This window comes from Giraffa tippelskirchi, chromosome 12 (assembly GCF_054371585.1).
Source record: "Giraffa tippelskirchi isolate mGirTip1 chromosome 12, T2T-mGirTip1v1.2.pri, whole genome shotgun sequence".
Taxonomy (NCBI): Eukaryota; Metazoa; Chordata; class Mammalia; order Artiodactyla; family Giraffidae; genus Giraffa; species Giraffa tippelskirchi.
In genome coordinates, this window is record NC_137286.1 from 66297861 (window position 1) to 66322471 (window position 24611).

The window sequence follows — 24611 nt, forward strand, 5'->3', positions numbered from 1 at the left end:
TCTGTGACATTGGCCTCATTAAAAAGTACGGTTTGCCTTTACTGGATAATTTTGTTCATTGGTTTGTTAGGGAATCTTGGTAATATTTGAGTTTCCTGGGGAGTATGGTCACATGACCTGGCCCTGGCCAATCGGTGCGTTCCACCTCCCTGGCCACTGTGATTGGCTCCGGACTGGGGCAGTGCCCAATCGGGGCCCGGGGCCGGGCCTCACGTTGGAAGCCAGGGGAAGACGAGCTCTCGTCCTGCTGGGGTAGGGGAAGGGGTGGGGCCGGGGGAGGTCAGGCTCCAGCAGTGGGAGGGGCTTGAGGTCCGCCTTCGGCAGTTGGTGACCTTCCTGCTCCCCTCAGGGCAGAGCCGCCGGCCTGAGAATGAGGGCGCTGCTGAGCCCAGGGGCTGGGATGGCCCGCTGCTGCTGTGGTCCCAGAGCTCCACCCGAGACCTGAGGGAGGCCGTCTGCCCGTGAGTCCTCTCCCGCTTGTCTGTCAGCTTGTTTGAACCATGCTGGGTTTTCTGCCCAGCTGGCTAAGGGGAGTCCCTGGAAATGCAAGGGTGTGGGTTTTGGCAGACTTCAGGGAAGACATGCCAGATGAGCCTGGGAGACTCCAGCTTAATCTGGATTCAGGAGATATCTCTTCGGGCCAGCTAGTAATTGTAGGATAAGCCTAATGAGTCTTCACAGGATGAAGAGAGTAACGTGCCAAGGTAGCAATCGATGTCCTCATTCGAGAGGATGAAGCTGGTGCTCAGAGAAGGGGGGAACTTGGCCAGAGCAAGGAGGTGTGCACCCAGACAGAACCCCCAGATCCGGCCATTTGAGCTCAGGGAGGCCACTGGTGTGGCTTGTCCCTGTAGCAGGCGCCGAGGGACGCAGCCCACCCTGATTCCTGCGGGGGCCTGACTTGGGAAGTGCCATCTGGTAGCTTTGAGACTCACCAAACCAAATTGCACTGGAGAGAGGAAGGACACCTTCCTTCATCCACCCCCCACCCCCGCCGGATTCCCACATACCCTGACCCCTTTCTCTTGATTTCGGAGCCATTTCCAGAGTCCCGCTCATATGACCTCATTCGAAGTGCACTGTGGACGAGCTGCCATCTGCAGCTGCTACCACAGCAGCTAAGGGCTTTAGCTCCCGAGTACCTCCCTTCCTTTGGAACTTGGGGGCCCTCTACTCCCCACTTGCACACCACAGACCTTTGCTGAGGATTGTGGGGACCCTCACTCAGTTTGCAGCACGTTGTAGCCATCCCTGTCCTCTCAATACCTCCCTTGCCACTCAGCTTGTGAGCCCCTTTGGAGCAGCGTGGCCCACCTGGCTGCAACGGAAGAGACACAGCTGACAGTGAAACAACAGCTTAGATCTGACAGCCGGAAAGCTCTGTCAAAAGGGACCTCCCTCTTCACACCGTAGAGGCTGTAGGAGCCGCCAGGCTTTCGGAACCAGTGCTGGCGCCAAAATGACCCCACAGCCGTTTTCCTTCCTGGGGAGGGTTCTGGCTCGAGTGGGAATGGCTCAAGTCTCCTAAGGTTCTGAAAGCCCACTGTGTGCAGATTCACGGTACACAGAGAGGAGAAGGTGGAGTCCTGCCCTGGAGGTGGTCACAGCTCACGGATGAGCCAGGCAGGCAGGCAGGCAGGCAGGCAGGGCATGAGAACACCTGAGCTGCCTTCATGAGTGAATGGTGTGGGAGCAGAGGAAGAGAAGCCGGTCTGCTCCCTCATGTGGTGCCCAGGGCAGGTTGTCCCCAGAGGAAACCCTTACGACAGTGAGGACTCTCACTGCTGTTTCCCAAGGGGTTCCGTCGGTGCGTGTCTTCCCCGGAGCGGTCAGGCCGTCTCTAAAGTACCCTGGCCATGGGCATTGCCTCTCCTTGGAACTTCCCACGTGTTTCTCTTTTTTATGGAACAGTGATTTTTCTAGAGGGGTTCTGGGCCACAAGGTTGTTGGGTCATTTTCTAGCCTTCTGTCGTGAAGAACGCTTTCCTGGGCGTTGGGGTGGTTTGTTGTTCCAGCTCCCTTTCTTGGCTTCTTTTGGGAGCTGGTGCAACAAGAGGAGCTCAGCCTCTGCCTTCTGGCTGAGATGTCACCCTTCAAACAGCAATGCCTGCCTGGAGATAATGATGGCATTTGCCCAAAGGGCTTCGTTTGGCACATGATATCTTGAAAGGACGTACACCGTCCTGTCAGCTATCAAAGGCTAGTTCAAATGACATAAAAATGAGAACTCTCCAATGGAGTCTTACAGTAGGTGGAGAGTCCGAAAGAAACTCCTTCAGTCATTTCACTGAGAGTCATTGATTGGGGACACCAAGAATATAGGAAGGAATGCAGAAAGAAAAGATGAAATTGTGTTCAGGATCGGGGGGAGGGATGAACAGGGCGTGCTTGCCTTGAATCCAGGCTTTGTTGGGGGGTGGGGCATAAAGATCAAACGGGTCTGAAACCACAAAGTGGTGATGGTAACACAGTATCACCAGAGTTACACAACAGTGTTCCCAAATTGCAACAATGATGAAAAAGTTTACTCATCCCAACTTAACCAACAAAAATACAGGAAACCATACAAAAAATAAAACATCACCAGAAAGGTGGAAACAAACCAAATGCAAAGCAGTTCAGGGGAAAGGAACTCCATGTCCCCTGGGGGCAGACCGAGTTGACAGCGTCCACGGTGAGCCGACAGGGATGGAGGCGGCAGAGCCGACCGCTCCCCTGGATGTGGTGTTTCCGGCAAGGGCTCTGGGTCTCTGTCCAGAGCGGGGGCTCGTTCTTCCTGCAGGGGTGGGTGAGTCATCGTCGGCGTCTGGGTGTTGCGCGGGAGCCAGGGCAGGCTCTCCCTGCCGAGGCGGTGACTCCTCCTCTGCCTCGGGTTCTCCTGCCAAAGCCCGAGCAGGTACAGGTGCACGTGGAGGTGGAGGTTCTGGCTGAGGGGGTGGGACATCAGTGCCTGGGGCTGGGGGTCCTGCAGGCACGGAGATCCGATCTGCCCGGTGTGCTGGCCAGAACCCAGCTGGCCTGGTGTCTCTGCGAGGGCAAGTCTCGGTTCTCCATCTGCCCTCGGTGGATCCCTGGGTCCTGCACCTGGAGCCACCACCTCTGTAGGGACAGGTCTGGGAAGTGGAGCCTGGTTCCAGTTGGAGGCCAGTGCTAGAGCTGGGGGAGAAGCAAAGTTTGCCCACAGGCCAGCCTTGGCATGTGCGTATCCCGGGACAGAAAGCTTCCAAGAGATTCCCAAAGAATACCCAGGGTCGGATGTCTTTTGGGACTGAAGTGTGCAAGATGGGGGTGGGGGTGTGAGGCCAGCGCTTGCTGCAGGCCCAGCAGCATCTTTCGGGGACTCGTCCCTGTGTAGCTCAGCACCCCCTCCCCACACACTCCCGTGCACCAGCCCCAGCGTCCTCACCTCTGTGCTCTGGCGTGCTGGGCTCCAGGTCCTCCTGCTGCCTCAGAGGCTGGGGTTCTCGGGACTCTGGGTCGGAGCCGGGTGTGCTGAGCTCCGTGGCAGCCTCAGACTGGGCCGCCGGGTGTATCCTGTGTGGTGTCTCGGCAGCAGGCCTTCCCCGCCTCCGCTTCGCCCCCGGTGGGGCTGATGCCTCCGTGGGCACGCTCACCTGGAGCCTGCACTGGGCCTCAGGGGCGGGGGGGTGGTGCTCCGACCCCTCCCTCCGGGAGGTGGACGGGGTGTCCCCGTCCTCGGCCTCATCACGTGGGAAGCTCTGCAACGACAGTGACCGTCAGCCAGCCATGCTGGGACTTTTCCGAGCTGGGCCTGGCCAGTGGAGCCGCTGCTTCTGCCTGCTCGAACTTCTCTTCCCAGAAGGGTCAGAGACGTGTGTCTGCTCAGATCCCCACCCGGGACGAAAGAGACCCACCTGAGGGTGTGAGGCCAGCCTGGGCGGCCGGCGCTGCCCGCACTCTCCCCATCCCAGCCAGCCTGCTCTCCCCTGGGGTGTGGACACAACTTGCCCGCAGGCTTCTGACCCCACATCCGCCTGGGCTTCCTTGAGGGAGACACACCCCGAGAAACCCGCATCCACACACACAGGCAAAGGACCCGGTGTTTCCGGGTGGCATGGGAGAGGTGGGCTGGCCCGGCCTGGGGCTCCCCGTGTTACCTTTCTGTTTCTCCGGGCAAAGGGCCAGAGGCCTCTCGGGGGTGCCCTGAGCCAACGTCGACAGGGTGCCCACGCACACTGCCTGTGAGCTCTCCTCAGGCCCCGGCCTCTGGGCAGGGGCAAACAGCAGAACATCCTGGCAGCAAGTGATCTGGCTGGGGGCTCCTCTCCGCTCTGGAGGCCTGGATACACGGGTTGCGGGTTCTGTTGGGTTCTGTTGCCGGCAGGTGACATCATTTCCTGGGGTTCGTGCTGAGGTCCCTTCCCCAAAACTTCCCAAGGGAATCTCTGGGTTTCTGACTGCTCGACCACCCCCCTTAGGCCATGTGCAGGCACAGTGACAGCCACACAGCCCAGCCCACAGCCCTGGGGAGGCCTGGGTGCAGCCAGGGCCTGAGCTCCGAGGACCCCGCTGCTCTCAGACCAGGCTCCTTCTTCTCATAAGTGGTGTGGCCCTGGACAAGCGTATGCCCCTCAGGGTTTCCCCAGTCTCTCCATCTGCAGAGTGGGGGTCATTCTCCCATCTGCTTCCTAGGTCTGTCGGCCTACGAGCAGCTCCATGCCTTTCCACCTGGGGCCGATATCACGTGGAGCTTGTGCGCTGAGACTTCAGAAAGAAAGACTCCATCCAGGGCTGACACAGCACAGAATGGGGCAGAACGAGGCCTGGATGCGCCGTGGTACCCAGGAAAAGGCACTCCCCCTCCTGAGTGTTTTGAGACCCCGCATCCAAGTTGGAGGACCGAAAGGAAGACTCGAAGGTCTCCCTCTCTTATAGAAAAGAGTAGCCAACTTTCTGGTCCTCTGTTTCCATTGAGATTCTGTTCAAGTGTCCCAGCTCGGCTTCTGCGGGTGGCTGAGCTTCTAATGGCTCCCTGCGTTCTTGTCTTTTCCTCTCCAAACCTTCCGTCCTTTTCCCCCTTCTGGGGTGGATGGGCGCTGTCATTGCTTCTACCTTCGAGACAGATCGATGAAAAGTCTGGACCGTCGACTCCTTTCCTCTCTTTGGTTCCGTGTCTCTCTCTGTCTGTGTCCCTCTCTTTTCCCTTCTCGATTCAGTCTGTGTCTTCCTCTTTCTCTCTCGTGTGTGGATGGATGGATGCTAGGAATGCACATGTATATGATTAGATGAGGGTTATGTTTTAGGGATAGGTTAGAGGGAGAGAAAGGCTTTAGGTCGGAGTTGGTCATGGGGGAAGGGTCAAGGGTGGTGGTGGTGTTTCTTGGAATCTGAGTGCTGTGCATTCTTCGTCTCTTTCCATATGAACCCCTTCTCAGATACACCACTTGCAAGGAGTCTCTCATGTTCCGTTTCCCATCTTTTGCATTTCTGAATGCTTAGCTTCTCTGTTGTGAAGAGGTTCCATTGGATGGAAACCCATTGGCGTACTTCGTTTTCCTCTTTCCCTTACTTGAAGAGACCCATTTCTACCTCCGCCCAGCAAATGGCAAGGAGACTCTGATGTTAAGGAGCCTTTGACCTACGCTTCTTTCTAGCTGTCTCATGACATCAGTCTTTAGGGTGAGGTTTTCCCCCGATATTGAGGTGGTGTGAGATCAAAACCAATAGCGTTCTTCAGATGTAGCTGTCTGGTTTTCCCATGGACATTTATTGAAGAGGCTTTCTTGTTCCCATTTGGATATTCTCCCCTTTTGTGTCAGAGATGAGTTGACCATGGATGCCGGGGTTTGTTTCTGGACCCTCAACTTGATTCCATCGATCTGGATCTGTGTGTGTTGTTGTATTCCCAATAGCATACTGTCCTGCTGCTGCCGCTGCGCCTAAGTCACTTCAGTCGTGTCTGACTCTGCGCGACCCCATGGCCTGCAGCCTACCAGGCTCCTCCGTCCAGGGCGTTTTCCAGGCAAGAGTACTGGAGTGGGTCGCCATCGCCTTCTCCGATACTCTCCTGAGGATCCTAGTTTGGTCGTCTAATTTCCTTTCACACAACCTTGGATGTCCGTATCGGGGCTTTTTCGTCGGATTGTATTGACAATTTAGGCTCTTTTCTGTTTCCGTACCCCTTTTGCAATTCTTTGTTCGGTGCGAAAATGCATTGGCATTTTGGGAGGAATAGCATCGAAGCTGTGGATTGCCTTGTGGGGCTGTGACATCATTTTCCCAATAGGAATTCTTTCAAGCCCTGAGCACAGCTTCTCTTTCCAGTGGTTGGTGTGGGCTTGATCTTCCTTCTTCCATCTCTCGCCGTTTTGTGAGAACAGGTCCTTCCTTCCCTTCTGGGTTAGATGGACTCGTGGGTATCACTTCAGTGAATGGCATTGTCAGTGGGGGTGATAATTCCCTTCTCATTGGAAGACTTTGCTGTGAGTATTAGAAATGCAAGTGATTTCTCTTCCCCTTCCTCCCTGTCCATCTCTCAGAGCCACCGGGAAACAGAGGCCTCATCCAGGGTCACACAGGCCTGAGGGAGTGCAACTAGACTGTTGTTTCTTCAGGCCCTCAGTGCTGGACATCATCCGGGATACTCTGTGTGTGTCTTCCTCAGTCTGCTGTCCCTTCAGACCTTTCCCTAGTTTTCACAGGCTTGTCGTGTTGGTGTTCTTTGTCTGTTTGGAGACACATCCTTGAGAAGCTTTGTGTTTCCACTCATTCGTCTCGCGATGTATGACCTGTCTTTTGCTTTTGTAATGAGGTCTTTCCCACAGTAGATATCTTTGATTTTGCAAAGTCCACTGTATTCTCTGGGTTGTTTTGTGGGCTGCCTTTTTGTTTTGTGTGTGAAGACTCAAAGCACGTGTCCAGTTTCTGCTCATTGTTCTTCTAGATTTGTGACAAGTTTTCATGGAAACTTTGTCTAGGGATAACTGGAAGTGAACTCAGTGTAAGGTGTCAAGTCTCCATCTCCATTCATGTCATGCCCTGCAGTTTCCAATTCCCTGTTCCTGAGTGGTTTTGGAGACCTTGTGGGAAGTTTGGTTGCATCGGAGTTTGCGTTTCCACCTTGAGTAGATTCACACTGTTCTGCCCTCAGGGACACTGTCAAGGGGGAGTGAGGAGCAGCCTGCACTTCCAGCAGTGACCACACGGTGGGGCGAGTGCTGCTCTCCCCTCTGGGAGCCCCAGGCCACAGGCATCCCAGTGAGGAGCCAGCTCTGTGCTCAGCTGAAAGGAGTTAGTCTCTCAGGAGCCTCTGAGCCCTTGCCTTTGGATCACCCAGGGTGGGCATTTGCTGTGACAGAAAAAAATTGCCCTGAATTCCATGGACGGAAGAGCCTGGCTGTGTAGAGTTCGTGAGTTGCCGTGAATCAGACACACCTGAGGACACAAAAATTCAATAGACTAAAACACTTTTTGGGGGTGGGGGGAGTGAAAGGGGGTGATGTGGGGTTTTTTGTCTTATATAATAGCCGAGGGAAATCTAGTTTAAACCTAAATTCACATAGATGGGAAAGGTATAGCTCTCCGTCACCCTATTAAAAAAAAAAAAAAAGTCTTAACTTTTCTGAAAGCTTATTTAGTAGCTTCCTTGAGCAGTTCATTGTGAAGGATTTTTTTTTTTTTCTGTGACATTGGCCTCATTAAAAAGTACGGTTTGCCTTTACTGGATAATTTTGTTCATTTGGTTTGTTAGGGAATCTTGGTAATATTTGAGTTTCCTGGGGAGTATGGTCACATGACCTGGCCCTGGCCAATCGGTGTGTTCCACCTCCCTGGCCACTGTGATTGGCTCCAGACTGGGGCAGTGCCCAATCGGGGCCCGGGGCCGGGCCTCACGTTGGAAGCCAGGGGAAGACGAGCTCTCGTTCTGCTGGGGTAGGGGAAGGGGTGGGGCCGGGGGAGGTCAGGCTCCAGCAGTGGGAGGGGCTTGAGGTCCGCCTTCGGCAGTTGGTGACCTTCCTGCTCCCCTCAGGGCAGAGCCGCCGGCCTGAGAATGAGGGCGCTGCTGAGCCCAGGGGCTGGGATGGCCCGCTGCTGCTGTGGTCCCAGAGCTCCACCCGAGACCTGAGGGAGGCCGTCTGCCCGTGAGTCCTCTCCCGCTTGTCTGTCAGCTTGTTTGAACCATGCTGGGTTTTCTGCCCAGCTGGCTAAGGGGAGTCCCTGGAAATGCAAGGGTGTGGGTTTTGGCAGACTTCAGGGAAGACATGCCAGATGAGCCTGGGAGACTCCAGCTTAATCTGGATTCAGGAGATATCTCTTCGGGCCAGCTAGTAATTGTAGGATAAGCCTAATGAGTCTTCACAGGATGAAGAGAGTAACGTGCCAAGGTAGCAATCGATGTCCTCATTCGAGAGGATGAAGCTGGTGCTCAGAGAAGGGGGGAACCTGGCCAGAGCAAGGAGGTGTGCACCCAGACAGAACCCCCAGATCCGGCCATTTGAGCTCAGGGCGGCCACTGGTGTGGCTTGTCCCTGTAGCAGGCGCCGAGGCACGCAGCCCACCCTGATTCCTGCGGGGGCCTGACTTGGGAAGTGCCATCTGGTAGCTTTGAGACTCACCAAACCAAATTGCACTGGAGAGAGGAAGGACACCTTCCTTCATCCACCCCCCACCCCCGCCGGATTCCCACATACCCTGACCCCTTTCTCTTGACTTCGGAGCCATTTCCAGAGTCCCGCTCATATGACCTCATTCGAAGTGCACTGTGGACGAGCTGCCATCTGCAGCTGCTACCACAGCAGCCAAGGGCTTCAGCTCCCGAGTACCTCCCTTCCTTTGGAACTTGGGGGCCCTCTACTCCCCACTTGCACACCACAGACCTTTGCTGAGGATTGTGGGGACCCTCACTCAGTTTGCAGCACGTTGTAGCCATCCCTGTCCTCTCAATACCTCCCTTGCCACTCAGCTTGTGAGCCCCTTTGGAGCAGCGTGGCCCACCTGGCTGCAACGGAAGAGACACAGCTGACAGTGAAACAACAGCTTAGATCTGACAGCCGGAAAGCTCTGTCAAAAGGGACCTCCCTCTTCACACCGTAGAGGCTGTAGGAGCCGCCAGGCTTTCGGAACCAGTGCTGGCGCCAAAATGACCCCACAGCCGTTTTCCTTCCTGGGGAGGGTTCTGGCTCGAGTGGGAATGGCTCAAGTCTCCTAAGGTTCTGAAAGCCCACTGTGTGCAGATTCACGGTACACAGAGAGGAGAAGGTGGAGTCCTGCCCTGGAGGTGGTCACAGCTCACGGATGAGCCAGGCAGGCAGGCAGGCAGGCAGGCAGGGCATGAGAACACCTGAGCTGCCTTCATGAGTGAATGGTGTGGGAGCAGAGGAAGAGAAGCCGGTCTGCTCCCTCATGTGGTGCCCAGGGCAGGTTGTCCCCAGAGGAAACCCTTACGACAGTGAGGACTCTCACTGCTGTTTCCCAAGGGGTTCCGTCGGTGCGTGTCTTCCCCGGAGCGGTCAGGCCGTCTCTAAAGTACCCTGGCCATGGGCATTGCCTCTCCTTGGAACTTCCCACGTGTTTCTCTTTTTTATGGAACAGTGATTTTTCTAGAGGGGTTCTGGGCCACAAGGTTGTTGGGTCATTTTCTAGCCTTCTGTCGTGAAGAACGCTTTCCTGGGCGTTGGGGTGGTTTGTTGTTCCAGCTCCCTTTCTTGGCTTCTTTTGGGAGCTGGTGCAACAAGAGGAGCTCAGCCTCTGCCTTCTGGCTGAGATGTCACCCTTCAAACAGCAATGCCTGCCTGGAGATAATGATGGCATTTGCCCAAAGGGCTTCGTTTGGCACATGATATCTTGAAAGGACGTACACCGTCCTGTCAGCTATCAAAGGCTAGTTCAAATGACATAAAAATGAGAACTCTCCAATGGAGTCTTACAGTAGGTGGAGAGTCCGAAAGAAACTCCTTCAGTCATTTCACTGAGAGTCATTGATTGGGGACACCAAGAATATAGGAAGGAATGCAGAAAGAAAAGATGAAATTGTGTTCAGGATCGGGGGGAGGGATGAACAGGGCGTGCTTGCCTTGAATCCAGGCTTTGTTGGGGGGTGGGGCATAAAGATCAAACGGGTCTGAAACCACAAAGTGGTGATGGTAACACAGTATCACCAGAGTTACACAACAGTGTTCCCAAATTGCAACAATGATGAAAAAGTTTACTCATCCCAACTTAACCAACAAAAATACAGGAAACCATACAAAAAATAAAACATCACCAGAAAGGTGGAAACAAACCAAATGCAAAGCAGTTCAGGGGAAAGGAACTCCATGTCCCCTGGGGGCAGACCGAGTTGACAGCGTCCACGGTGAGCCGACAGGGATGGAGGCGGCAGAGCCGACCGCTCCCCTGGATGTGGTGTTTCCGGCAAGGGCTCTGGGTCTCTGTCCAGAGCGGGGGCTCGTTCTTCCTGCAGGGGTGGGTGAGTCATCGTCGGCGTCTGGGTGTTGCGCGGGAGCCAGGGCAGGCTCTCCCTGCCGAGGCGGTGACTCCTCCTCTGCCTCGGGTTCTCCTGCCAAAGCCCGAGCAGGTACAGGTGCACGTGGAGGTGGAGGTTCTGGCTGAGGGGGTGGGACATCAGTGCCTGGGGCTGGGGGTCCTGCAGGCACGGAGATCCGATCTGCCCGGTGTGCTGGCCAGAACCCAGCTGGCCTGGTGTCTCTGCGAGGGCAAGTCTCGGTTCTCCATCTGCCCTCGGTGGATCCCTGGGTCCTGCACCTGGAGCCACCACCTCTGTAGGGACAGGTCTGGGAAGTGGAGCCTGGTTCCAGTTGGAGGCCAGTGCTAGAGCTGGGGGAGAAGCAAAGTTTGCCCACAGGCCAGCCTTGGCATGTGCGTATCCCGGGACAGAAAGCTTCCAAGAGATTCCCAAAGAATACCCAGGGTCGGATGTCTTTTGGGACTGAAGTGTGCAAGATGGGGGTGGGGGTGTGAGGCCAGCGCTTGCTGCAGGCCCAGCAGCATCTTTCGGGGACTCGCCCTGTGTAGCTCAGCACCCCCTCCCCACACACTCCCGTGCACCAGCCCCAGCGTCCTCACCTCTGTGCTCTGGCGTGCTGGGCTCCAGGTCCTCCTGCTGCCTCAGAGGCTGGGGTTCTCGGGACTCTGGGTCGGAGCCGGGTGTGCTGAGCTCCGTGGCAGCCTCAGACTGGGCCGCCGGGTGTATCCTGTGTGGTGTCTCGGCAGCAGGCCTTCCCCGCCTCCGCTTCGCCCCCGGTGGGGCTGATGCCTCCGTGGGCACGCTCACCTGGAGCCTGCACTGGGCCTCAGGGGCGGGGGGGTGGTGCTCCGACCCCTCCCTCCGGGAGGTGGACGGGGTGTCCCCGTCCTCGGCCTCATCACGTGGGAAGCTCTGCAACGACAGTGACCGTCAGCCAGCCATGCTGGGACTTTTCCGAGCTGGGCCTGGCCAGTGGAGCCGCTGCTTCTGCCTGCTCGAACTTCTCTTCCCAGAAGGGTCAGAGACGTGTGTCTGCTCAGATCCCCACCCGGGACGAAAGAGACCCACCTGAGGGTGTGAGGCCAGCCTGGGCGGCCGGCGCTGCCCGCACTCTCCCCATCCCAGCCAGCCTGCTCTCCCCTGGGGTGTGGACACAACTTGCCCGCAGGCTTCTGACCCCACATCCGCCTGGGCTTCCTTGAGGGAGACACACCCCGAGAAACCCGCATCCACACACACAGGCAAAGGACCCGGTGTTTCCGGGTGGCATGGGAGAGGTGGGCTGGCCCGGCCTGGGGCTCCCCGTGTTACCTTTCTGTTTCTCCGGGCAAAGGGCCAGAGGCCTCTCGGGGGTGCCCTGAGCCAACGTCGACAGGGTGCCCACGCACACTGCCTGTGAGCTCTCCTCAGGCCCCGGCCTCTGGGCAGGGGCAAACAGCAGAACATCCTGGCAGCAAGTGATCTGGCTGGGGGCTCCTCTCCGCTCTGGAGGCCTGGATACACGGGTTGCGGGTTCTGTTGGGTTCTGTTGCCGGCAGGTGACATCATTTCCTGGGGTTCGTGCTGAGGTCCCTTCCCCAAAACTTCCCAAGGGAATCTCTGGGTTTCTGACTGCTCGACCACCCCCCTTAGGCCATGTGCAGGCACAGTGACAGCCACACAGCCCAGCCCACAGCCCTGGGGAGGCCTGGGTGCAGCCAGGGCCTGAGCTCCGAGGACCCCGCTGCTCTCAGACCAGGCTCCTTCTTCTCATAAGTGGTGTGGCCCTGGACAAGCGTATGCCCCTCAGGGTTTCCCCAGTCTCTCCATCTGCAGAGTGGGGGTCATTCTCCCATCTGCTTCCTAGGTCTGTCGGCCTACGAGCAGCTCCATGCCTTTCCACCTGGGGCCGATATCACGTGGAGCTTGTGCGCTGAGACTTCAGAAAGAAAGACTCCATCCAGGGCTGACACAGCACAGAATGGGGCAGAACGAGGCCTGGATGCGCCGTGGTACCCAGGAAAAGGCACTCCCCCTCCTGAGTGTTTTGAGACCCCGCATCCAAGTTGGAGGACCGAAAGGAAGACTCGAAGGTCTCCCTCTCTTATAGAAAAGAGTAGCCAACTTTCTGGTCCTCTGTTTCCATTGAGATTCTGTTCAAGTGTCCCAGCTCGGCTTCTGCGGGTGGCTGAGCTTCTAATGGCTCCCTGCGTTCTTGTCTTTTCCTCTCCAAACCTTCCGTCCTTTTCCCCCTTCTGGGGTGGATGGGCGCTGTCATTGCTTCTACCTTCGAGACAGATCGATGAAAAGTCTGGACCGTCGACTCCTTTCCTCTCTTTGGTTCCGTGTCTCTCTCTGTCTGTGTCCCTCTCTTTTCCCTTCTCGATTCAGTCTGTGTCTTCCTCTTTCTCTCTCGTGTGTGGATGGATGGATGCTAGGAATGCACATGTATATGATTAGATGAGGGTTATGTTTTAGGGATAGGTTAGAGGGAGAGAAAGGCTTTAGGTCGGAGTTGGTCATGGGGGAAGGGTCAAGGGTGGTGGTGGTGTTTCTTGGAATCTGAGTGCTGTGCATTCTTCGTCTCTTTCCATATGAACCCCTTCTCAGATACACCACTTGCAAGGAGTCTCTCATGTTCCGTTTCCCATCTTTTGCATTTCTGAATGCTTAGCTTCTCTGTTGTGAAGAGGTTCCATTGGATGGAAACCCATTGGCGTACTTCGTTTTCCTCTTTCCCTTACTTGAAGAGACCCATTTCTACCTCCGCCCAGCAAATGGCAAGGAGACTCTGATGTTAAGGAGCCTTTGACCTACGCTTCTTTCTAGCTGTCTCATGACATCAGTCTTTAGGGTGAGGTTTTCCCCCGATATTGAGGTGGTGTGAGATCAAAACCAATAGCGTTCTTCAGATGTAGCTGTCTGGTTTTCCCATGGACATTTATTGAAGAGGCTTTCTTGTTCCCATTTGGATATTCTCCCCTTTTGTGTCAGAGATGAGTTGACCATGGATGCCGGGGTTTGTTTCTGGACCCTCAACTTGATTCCATCGATCTGGATCTGTGTGTGTTGTTGTATTCCCAATAGCATACTGTCCTGCTGCTGCCGCTGCGCCTAAGTCACTTCAGTCGTGTCTGACTCTGCGCGACCCCATGGCCTGCAGCCTACCAGGCTCCTCCGTCCAGGGCGTTTTCCAGGCAAGAGTACTGGAGTGGGTCGCCATCGCCTTCTCCGATACTCTCCTGAGGATCCTAGTTTGGTCGTCTAATTTCCTTTCACACAACCTTGGATGTCCGTATCGGGGCTTTTTCGTCGGATTGTATTGACAATTTAGGCTCTTTTCTGTTTCCGTACCCCTTTTGCAATTCTTTGTTCGGTGCGAAAATGCATTGGCATTTTGGGAGGAATAGCATCGAAGCTGTGGATTGCCTTGTGGGGCTGTGACATCATTTTCCCAATAGGAATTCTTTCAAGCCCTGAGCACAGCTTCTCTTTCCAGTGGTTGGTGTGGGCTTGATCTTCCTTCTTCCATCTCTCGCCGTTTTGTGAGAACAGGTCCTTCCTTCCCTTCTGGGTTAGATGGACTCGTGGGTATCACTTCAGTGAATGGCATTGTCAGTGGGGGTGATAATTCCCTTCTCATTGGAAGACTTTGCTGTGAGTATTAGAAATGCAAGTGATTTCTCTTCCCCTTCCTCCCTGTCCATCTCTCAGAGCCACCGGGAAACAGAGGCCTCATCCAGGGTCACACAGGCCTGAGGGAGTGCAACTAGACTGTTGTTTCTTCAGGCCCTCAGTGCTGGACATCATCCGGGATACTCTGTGTGTGTCTTCCTCAGTCTGCTGTCCCTTCAGACCTTTCCCTAGTTTTCACAGGCTTGTCGTGTTGGTGTTCTTTGTCTGTTTGGAGACACATCCTTGAGAAGCTTTGTGTTTCCACTCATTCGTCTCGCGATGTATGACCTGTCTTTTGCTTTTGTAATGAGGTCTTTCCCACAGTAGATATCTTTGATTTTGCAAAGTCCACTGTATTCTCTGGGTTGTTTTGTGGGCTGCCTTTTTGTTTTGTGTGTGAAGACTCAAAGCACGTGTCCAGTTTCTGCTCATTGTTCTTCTAGATTTGTGACAAGTTTTCATGGAAACTTTGTCTAGGGATAACTGGAAGTGAACTCGGTGTAAGGTGTCAAGTCTCCATCTCCATTCATGTCATGCCCTGCAGTTTCCAATTCCCTGTTCCTGAGTGGTTTTGGAGACCTTGTGGGAAGTTTGGTTGCATCGGAGTTTGCGTTTCCACCTTGAGTAGATTCACACTGTTCTGCCCTCAGGGACACTGTCAAGGGGGAGTGAGGAGCAGCCTGCACTTCCAGCAGTGACCACACGGTGGGGCGAGTGCTGCTCTCCCCTCTGGGAGCCCCAGGCCACAGGCATCCCAGTGAGGAGCCAGCTCTGTGCTCAGCTGAAAGGAGTTAGTCTCTCAGGAGCCTCTGAGCCCTTGCCTTTGGATCACCCAGGGTGGGCATTTGCTGTGACAGAAAAAAATTGCCCTGAATTCCATGGACGGAAGAGCCTGGCTGTGTAGAGTTCGTGAGTTGCCGTGAATCAGACACAACTGAGGACACAAAAATTCAATAGACTAAAACACTTTTTGGGGGTGGGGGGAGTGAAAGGGGGTGATGTGGGGTTTTTTGTCTTATATAATAGCCGAGGGAAATCTAGTTTAAACCTAAATTCACATAGATGGGAAAGGTATAGCTCTCCGTCACCCTATTAAAAAAAAAAAAAAAACGTCTTAACTTTTCTGAAAGCTTATTTAGTAGCTTCCTTGAGCAGTTCATTGTGAAGGATTTTTTTTTTTTTTTCTGTGACATTGGCCTCATTAAAAAGTACGGTTTGCCTTTACTGGATAATTTTGTTCATTTGGTTTGTTAGGGAATCTTGGTAATATTTGAGTTTCCTGGGGAGTATGGTCACATGACCTGGCCCTGGCCAATCGGTGTGTTCCACCTCCCTGGCCACTGTGATTGGCTCCGGACTGGGGCAGTGCCCAATCGGGGCCCGGGGCCGGGCCTCACGTTGGAAGCCAGGGGAAGACGAGCTCTCGTCCTGCTGGGGTAGGGGAAGGGGTGGGGCCGGGGGAGGTCAGGCTCCAGCAGTGGGAGGGGCTTGAGGTCCGCCTGCGGCAGTTGGTGACCTTCCTGCTCCCCTCAGGGCAGAGCCGCCGGCCTGAGAATGAGGGCGCTGCTGAGCCCAGGGGCTGGGATGGCCCGCTGCTGCTGTGGTCCCAGAGCTCCACCCGAGACCTGAGGGAGGCCGTCTGCCCGTGAGTCCTCTCCCGCTTGTCTGTCAGCTTGTTTGAACCATGCTGGGTTTTCTGCCCAGCTGGCTAAGGGGAGTCCCTGGAAATGCAAGGGTGTGGGTTTTGGCAGACTTCAGGGAAGACATGCCAGATGAGCCTGGGAGACTCCAGCTTAATCTGGATTCAGGAGATATCTCTTCGGGCCAGCTAGTAATTGTAGGATAAGCCTAATGAGTCTTCACAGGATGAAGAGAGTAACGTGCCAAGGTAGCAATCGATGTCCTCATTCGAGAGGATGAAGCTGGTGCTCAGAGAAGGGGGGAACCTGGCCAGAGCAAGGAGGTGTGCACCCAGACAGAACCCCCAGATCCGGCCATTTGAGCTCAGGGAGGCCACTGGTGTGGCTTGTCCCTGTAGCAGGCGCCGAGGCACGCAGCCCACCCTGATTCCTGCGGGGGCCTGACTTGGGAAGTGCCATCTGGTAGCTTTGAGACTCACCAAACCAAATTGCACTGGAGAGAGGAAGGACACCTTCCTTCATCCACCCCCCACCCCCGCCGGATTCCCACATACCCTGACCCCTTTCTCTTGACTTCGGAGCCATTTCCAGAGTCCCGCTCATATGACCTCATTCGAAGTGCACTGTGGACGAGCTGCCATCTGCAGCTGCTACCACAGCAGCCAAGGGCTTCAGCTCCCGAGTACCTCCCTTCCTTTGGAACTTGGGGGCCCTCTACTCCCCACTTGCACACCACAGACCTTTGCTGAGGATTGTGGGGACCCTCACTCAGTTTGCAGCACGTTGTAGCCATCCCTGTCCTCTCAATACCTCCCTTGCCACTCAGCTTGTGAGCCCCTTTGGAGCAGCGTGGCCCACCTGGCTGCAACGGAAGAGACACAGCTGACAGTGAAACAACAGCTTAGATCTGACAGCCGGAAAGCTCTGTCAAAAGGGACCTCCCTCTTCACACCGTAGAGGCTGTAGGAGCCGCCAGGCTTTCGGAACCAGTGCTGGGGCCAAAATGACTCCACAGCCGTTTTCCTTCCTGGGGAGGGTTCTGGCTCGAGTGGGAATGGCTCAAGTCTCCTAAGGTTCTGAAAGCCCACTGTGTGCAGATTCACGGTACACAGAGAGGAGAAGGTGGAGTCCTGCCCTGGAGGTGGTCACAGCTCACGGATGAGCCAGGCAGGCAGGCAGGCAGGCAGGGCATGAGAACACCTGAGCTGCCTTCATGAGTGAATGGTGTGGGGGCAGAGGAAGAGAAGCCGGTCTGCTCCCTCATGTGGTGCCCAGGGCAGGTTGTCCCCAGAGGAAACCCTTACGACGGTGAGGACTCTCACTGCTGTTTCCCAAGGGGTTCCGTCGGTGCGTGTCTTCCCCGGAGCGGTCAGGCCGTCTCTAAAGTACACTGGCCATGGGCATTGCCTCTCCTTGGAACTTCCCACGTGTTTCTCTTTTTTATGGAACAGTGATTTTTCTAGAGGGGTTCTGGGCCACAAGGTTGTTGGGTCATTTTCTAGCCTTCTGTCGTGAAGAACGCTTTCCTGGGCGTTGGGGTGGTTTGTTGTTCCAGCTCCCTTTCTTGGCTTCTTTTGGGAGCTGGTGCAACAAGAGGAGCTCAGCCTCTGCCTTCTGGCTGAGATGTCACCCTTCAAACAGCAATGCCTGCCTGGAGATAATGTTGGCATTTGCCAAAAGGGCTTCGTTTGGCACATGATATCTTGAAAGGACGTACACCGTCCTGTCAGCTATCAAAGGCTAGTTCAAATGACATAAAAATGAGAACTCTCCAATGGAGTCTTACAGTAGGTGGAGAGTCCGAAAGAAACTCCTTCAGTCATTTCACTGAGAGTCATTGATTGGGGACACCAAGAATATAGGAAGGAATGCAGAAAGAAAAGATGAAATTGTGTTCAGGATCGGGGGGAGGGATGAACAGGGCGTGCTTGCCTTGAATCCAGGCTTTGTTGGGGGGTGGGGCATAAAGATCAAACGGGTCTGAAACCACAAAGTGGTGATGGTAACACAGTATCACCAGAGTTACACAACAGTGTTCCCAAATTGCAACAATGATGAAAAAGTTTACTAAATTAACCAACAAGTTCCCAACTTAACCAACAAAAATACAGGAAACCATACAAAAAATAAAACATCACCAGAAAGGTGGAAACAAACCAAATGCAAAGCAGTTCAGGGGAAAGGAACTCCATGTCCCCTGGGGGCAGACCGTGTTGACAGCGTCCACGGTGAGCCGACAGGGATGGAGGCGGCAGAGCCGACCGCTCCCCTGGACGTGGTGTTTCCGGCAAGGGCTCTGGGTCTCTGTCCAGAGCGGGGGCTCGTTCTTCCTGCAGGGGTGGGTGAGTCATCGTCGGCGTCTGGGTGTTGCGCGGGAGCCAGGGCAGGCTCTCCCTGCCGAGGCGGTGACTCCTCCTCTGCCTCGGGTTCTCCTGCCAAAGCCCGAGCAGGTACAGGTGCACGTGGAGGTGGAGGTTCTGGCTGAGGGGGTGGGACATCAGTGCCTGGGGCTGGGGGTCCTGCAGGCACGGAGATCCGATCTGCCCGGTGTGCTGGCCAGAACCCAGCTGGCCTGGTGTCTCTGCGAGGGCAAGTCTCGGTTCTCCATCTGCCCTCGGTGGATCCGTGTGTCCTGCACCTGGAGCCACCACCTCTGTAGGGACAGGTCTGGGAAGTGGAGCCTGGTTCCAGTTGGAGGCCAGTGCTAGAGCTGGGGGAGAAGCAAAGTTTGCCCACAGGCCAGCCTTGGCATGTGCGTATCCCGGGACAGAAAGCTTCCAAGAGATTCCCAAAGAATACCCAGGGTCGGATGTCTTTTGGGACTGAAGTGTGCAAGATGGGGGTGGGGGTGTGAGGCCAGCGCTTGCTGCAGGCCCAGCAGCATCTTTCGGGGACTCGTCCCTGTGTAGCTCAGCACCCCCTCCCCACACACTCCCGTGCACCAGCCCCAGCGTCCTCACCTCTGTGCTCTGGCGTGCTGGGCTCCAGGTCCTCCTGCTGCCTCAGAGGCTGGGGTTCTCGGGACTCTGGGTCGGAGCCGGGTGTGCTGAGCTCCGTGGCAGCCTCAGACTGGGCCGCCGGGTGTATCCTGTGTGGTGTCTCGGCAGCAGGCCTTCCCCGCCTCCGCTTCGCCCCCGGTGGGGCTGATGCCTCCGTGGGCACGCTCACCTGGAGCCTGCACTGGGCCTCAGGGGCGGGGGGGTGGTGCTCCGACCCCTCCCTCCGGGAGGTGGACGGGGTGTCCCCGTCCTCGGCCTCATCACGTGGGAAGCTCTGCAACGACAGTGACCGTCAGCCAGCCATGCTGGGACTTTTCCGAGCTGGGCCTGGCCAGTGGAGCCGCTGCTTCTGCCTGCTCGAACTTCTCTTCCCAGAAGGGTCAGAGACGTGTGTCTGCTCAGATCCCCACCCGGGACGAAAGAGACCCACCTGAGGGTGTGAGGCCAGCCTGGGCGGCCGGCGCTGCCCGCACTCTCCCCATCCCAGCCAGCCTGCTCTCCCCTGGGGTGTGGACACAACTTGCCCGCAGGCTTCTGACCCCACATCCGCCTGGGCTTCCTTGAGGGAGACACACCCCGAGAAACCCGCATCCACACACACAGGCAAAGGACCCGGTGTTTCCGGGTGGCATGGGAGAGGTGGGCTGGCCCGGCCTGGGGCTCCCCGTGTTACCTTTCTGTTTCTCCGGGCAAAGGGCCAGAGGCCTCTCGGGGGTGCCCTGAGCCAACGTCGACAGGGTTCCCACGCACACTGCCTGTGAGCTCTCCTGAGGCCCTGGCCTCTGGGCAGGTGCAAACAGCAGAACATCCTGGCAGCAAGTGATCTGGCTGGGGGCTCCTCTCCGCTCTGGAGGCCTGGATACCCGGGTTGCGGGTTCTGTTGGGTTCTGTTGCCGGCAGGTGACATCATTTCCTGGGGTTCGTGCTGAAGTCCCTTCCCCAAAACTTCCCAAGGGAATCTCTGGGTTTCTGACTGCTCGACCACCCCCCTTAGGCCATGTGCAGGCACAGTGACAGCCACACAGCCCAGCCCACAGCCCTGGGGAGGCCTGGGTGCAGCCAGGGCCTGAGCTCCGAGGACCCCGCTGCTCTCAGACCAGGCTCCTTCTTCTCATAAGTGGTGTGGCCCTGGACAAGCGTATGCCCCTCAGGGTTTCCCCAGTCTCTCCATCTGCAGAGTGGGGGTCATTCTCCCATCTGCTTCCTAGGTCTGTCGGCCTACGAGCAGCTCCATGCCTTTCCACCTGGGGCTGATATCACGTGGAGCTTGTGCGCTGAGACTTCAGAAAGAAAGACTCCATCCAGGGCTGACACAGCACAGAATGGGGCAGAACGAGGCCTGGATGCGCCGTGGTACCCAGGAAAAGGCACTCCCCCTCCTGAGTGTTTTGAGACCCCGCATCCAAGTTGGAGGACCGAAAGGAAGACTCGAAGGTCTCCCTCTCTTATAGAAAAGAGTAGCCAACTTTCTGGTCCTCTGTTTCCATTGAGATTCTGTTCAAGTGTCCCAGCTCGGCTTCTGCGGGTGGCTGAGCTTCTAATGGCTCCCTGCGTTCTTGTCTTTTCCTCTCCAATCCTTCCGTCCTTTTCCCCCTTCTGGGGTGGATGGGCGCTGTCATTGCTTCTACCTTCGAGACAGATTGATGAAAAGTCTGGACCGTCGACTCCTTTCCTCTCTTTGGTTCCGTGTCTCTCTCTGTCTGTGTCCCTCTCTTTTCCCTTCTCGATTCAGTCTGTGTCTTCCTCTTTCTCTCTCGTGTGTAGATGGATGGATGCTAGGAATGCACATGTATATGATTAGATGAGGGTTATGTTTTAGGGATAGGTTAGAGGGAGAGAAAGGCTTTAGGTCGGAGTTGGTCATGGGGGAAGGGTCAAGGGTGGTGGTGGTGTTTCTTGGAATCTGAGTGCTGTGCATTCTTCGTCTCTTTCCATATGAACCCCTTCTCAGATACACCACTTGCAAGGAGTCTCTCATGTTCCGTTTCCCATCTTTTGCATTTCTGAATGCTTAGCTTCTCTGTTGTGAAGAGGTTCCATTGGATGGAAACCCATTGGCGTACTTCGTTTTCCTCTTTCCCTTACTTGAAGAGACCCATTTCTACCTCCGCCCAGCAAATGGCAAGGAGACTCTGATGTTAAGGAGCCTTTGACCTACGCTTCTTTCTAGCTGTCTCATGACATCAGTCTTTAGGGTGAGGTTTTCCCCCGATATTGAGGTGGTGTGAGATCAAAACCAATAGCGTTCTTCAGATGTAGCTGTCTGGTTTTCCCATGGACATTTATTGAAGAGGCTTTCTTGTTCCCATTTGGATATTCTCCCCTTTTGTGTCAGAGATGAGTTGACCATGGATGCCGGGGTTTGTTTCTGGACCCTCAACTTGATTCCATCGATCTGGATCTGTGTGTGTTGTTGTATTCCCAATAGCATACTGTCCTGCTGCTGCCGCTGCGCCTAAGTCACTTCAGTCGTGTCTGACTCTGCGCGACCCCATGGCCTGCAGCCTACCAGGCTCCTCCGTCCAGGGCGTTTTCCAGGCAAGAGTACTGGAGTGGGTCGCCATCGCCTTCTCCGATACTCTCCTGAGGATCCTAGTTTGGTCGTCTAATTTCCTTTCACACAACCTTGGATGTCCGTATCGGGGCTTTTTCGTCGGATTGTATTGACAATTTAGGCTCTTTTCTGTTTCCGTACCCCTTTTGCAATTCTTTGTTCGGTGCGAAAATGCATTGGCATTTTGGGAGGAATAGCATCGAAGCTGTGGATTGCCTTGTGGGGCTGTGACATCATTTTCCCAATAGGAATTCTTTCAAGCCCTGAGCACAGCTTCTCTTTCCAGTGGTTGGTGTGGGCTTGATCTTCCTTCTTCCATCTCTCGCCGTTTTGTGAGAACAGGTCCTTCCTTCCCTTCTGGGTTAGATGGACTCGTGGGTATCACTTCAGTGAATGGCATTGTCAGTGGGGGTGATAATTCCCTTCTCATTGGAAGACTTTGCTGTGAGTATTAGAAATGCAAGTGATTTCTCTTCCCCTTCCTCCCTGTCCATCTCTCAGAGCCACCGGGAAACAGAGGCCTCATCCAGGGTCACACAGGCCTGAGGGAGTGCAACTAGACTGTTGTTTCTTCAGGCCCTCAGTGCTGGATATCATCCGGGATACTCTGTGTGTGTCTTCCTCAGTCTGCTGTCCCTTCAGACCTTTCCCTAGTTTTCACAGGCTTGTCGTGTTGGTGTTCTTTGTCTGTTTGGAGACACATCCTTGAGAAGCTTTGTGTTTCCACTCATTCGTCTCGCGATGTATGACCTGTCTTTTGCTTTTGTAATGAGGTCTTTCCCACAGTAGATATCTTTGATTTTGCAAAGTCCACTGTATTCTCTGGGTTGTTTTGTGGGCTGCCTTTTTGTTTTGTGTGTGAAGACTCAAAGCACATGTCCGGTTTCTGCTCATTGTTCTTCTAGATTTGTGACAAGTTTTCATGGAAACTTTGTCTAGGCATAACTGGAAGTGAACTCGGTGTAAGGTGTCAAGTCTCCATCTCCATTCATGTCATGCCCTGCAGTTTCCAATTCCCTGTTCCTGAGTGGTTTTGGAGACCTTGTGGGAAGTTTGGTTGCATCGGAGTTTGCGTTTCCACCTTGAGTAGATTCACACTGTTCTGCCCTCAGGGACACTGTCAAGGGGGAGTGAGGAGCAGCCTGCACTTCCAGCAGTGACCACACGGTGGGGCGAGTGCTGCTCTCCCCTCTGGGAGCCCCAGGCCACAGGCATCCCAGTGAGGAGCCAGCTCTGTGCTCAGCTGAAAGGAGTTAGTCTCTCAGGAGCCTCTGAGCCCTTGCCTTTGGATCACCCAGGGTGGGCATTTGCTGTGACAGAAAAAATTGCCCTGAATTCCATGGACGGAAGAGCCTGGCTGTGTAGAGTTCGTGAGTTGCCGTGAATCAGACACAACTGAGGACACAAAAATTCAATAGACTAAAACACTTTTTGGGGGTGGGGGGAGTGAAAGGGGGTGATGTGGGGTTTTTTGTCTTATATAATAGCCGAGGGAAATCTAGTTTAAACCTAAATTCACATAGATGGGAAAGGTATAGCTCTCCGTCACCCTATTAAAAAAAAAAAAAAGTCTTAACTTTTCTGAAAGCTTATTTAGTAGCTTCCTTGAGCAGTTCATTGTGAAGGATTTTTTTTTTTTCTTTGACATTGGCCTCATTAAAAAGTACGGTTTGCCTTTACTGGATAATTTTGTTCATTGGTTTGTTAGGGAATCTTGGTAATATTTGAGTTTCCTGGGGAGTATGGTCACATGACCTGGCCCTGGCCAATCGGTGCGTTCCACCTCCCTGGCCACTGTGATTGGCTCCGGACTGGGGCAGTGCCCAATCGGGGCCCAGGGCCGGGCCTCACGTTGGAAGCCAGGGGAAGACGAGCTCTCGTCCTGCTGGGGTAGGGGAAGGGGTGGGGCCGGGGGAGGGCAGGCTCCAGCAGTGGGAGGGGCTTGAGGTCCGCCTGCGGCAGTTGGTGACCTTCCTGCTCCCCTCAGGGCAGAGCCGCCGGCCTGAGAATGAGGGCGCTGCTGAGCCCAGGGGCTGAGATGGCCCGCTGCTGCTGTGATCCCAGAGCTCCACCCGAGACCTGAGGGAGGCCGTCTGCCCGTGAGTCCTCTCCCGCTTGTCTGTCAGCTTGTTTGAACCATGCTGGGTTTTCTGCCCAGCTGGCTAAGGGGAGTCCCTGGAAATGCAAGGGTGTGGGTTTTGGCAGACTTCAGGGAAGACATGCCAGATGAGCCTGGGAGACTCCAGCTTAATCTGGATTCAGGAGATATCTCTTCGGGCCAGCTAGTAATTGTAGGATAAGCCTAATGAGTCTTCACAGGATGAAGAGAGTAACGTGCCAAGGTAGCAATCGATGTCCTCATTCGAGAGGATGAAGCTGGTGCTCAGAGAAGGGGGGAACTTGGCCAGAGCAAGGAGGTGTGCACCCAGACAGAACCCCCAGATCCGGCCATTTGAGCTCAGGGAGGCCACTGGTGTGGCTTGTCCCTGTGGCAGGGGCCGAGGCACGCAGCCCACCCTGATTCCTGCGGGGGCCTGACTTGGGAAGTGCCATCTTGTAGCTTTGAGACTCACCAAACCAAATTGCACTGGAGAGAGGAAGGACACCTTCCTTCATCCACCCCCCACCCCCGCCGGATTCCCACATACCCTGACCCCTTTCTCTTGATTTCGGAGCCATTTCCAGAGTCCCGCTCATATGACCTCATTCGAAGTGCACTGTGGACGAGCTGCCATCTGCAGCTGCTACCACAGCAGCCAAGGGCTTTAGCTCCCGAGTACCTCCCTTCCTTTGGAACTTGGGGGCCCTCTACTCCCCACTTGCACACCATAGACCTTTGCTGAGGATTGTGGGGACCCTCACTCAGTTTGCAGCACGTTGTAGCCATCCCTGTCCTCTCAATACCTCCCTTGCCACTCAGCTTGTGAGCCCCTTTGGAGCAGCGTGGCCCACCTGGCTGCAACGGAAGAGACACAGCTGACAGTGAAACAACAGCTTAGATCTGACAGCCAGAAAGCTCTGTCAAAAGGGACCTCCCTCTTCACACCGTAGAGGCTGTAGGAGCCGCCAGGCTTTCGGAACCAGTGCTGGGGCCAAAATGACTCCACAGCCGTTTTCCTTCCTGGGGAGGGTTCTGGCTCGAGTGGGAATGGCTCAAGTCTCCTAAGGTTCTGAAAGCCCACTGTGTGCAGATTCACGGTACACAGAGAGGAGAAGGTGGAGTCCTGCCCTGGAGGTGGTCACAGGTCACGGATGAGCCAGGCAGGCAGGCAGGCAGGCAGGGCATGAGAACACCTGAGCTGCCTTCATGAGTGAAT

General features: G+C 55.2%; 1 protein-coding gene and 1 long non-coding RNA gene across 2 annotated transcripts in view; one reads left to right on the top strand and one right to left on the bottom strand.

Annotated features, from left to right (window-relative positions):
- Positions 1–24611, top strand: part of LOC145530002 (uncharacterized) — a 1493464-nt gene that overhangs the window by 1200172 nt on the left and 268681 nt on the right. Inside the window, exons 145-148 of the long non-coding RNA XR_014071397.1 lie at positions 350–461; positions 7991–8102; positions 15635–15746; positions 23282–23393. This is a non-coding gene — a long non-coding RNA (uncharacterized LOC145530002). The remainder of the gene's footprint in view (positions 1–349; positions 462–7990; positions 8103–15634; positions 15747–23281; positions 23394–24611) is intronic.
- On the bottom strand, positions 10148–12347 carry LOC145529958 (uncharacterized). Its single transcript, XM_081550732.1, has 3 exons — positions 11759–12347; positions 11047–11359; positions 10148–10797 (listed from the first exon to the last, which is right to left on the bottom strand). Exons 1-3 carry the CDS (start codon positions 11993–11995, stop codon positions 10166–10168), a joined length of 1182 nt encoding a protein of 393 aa, XP_081406858.1. The 5' UTR covers positions 11996–12347; the 3' UTR covers positions 10148–10165.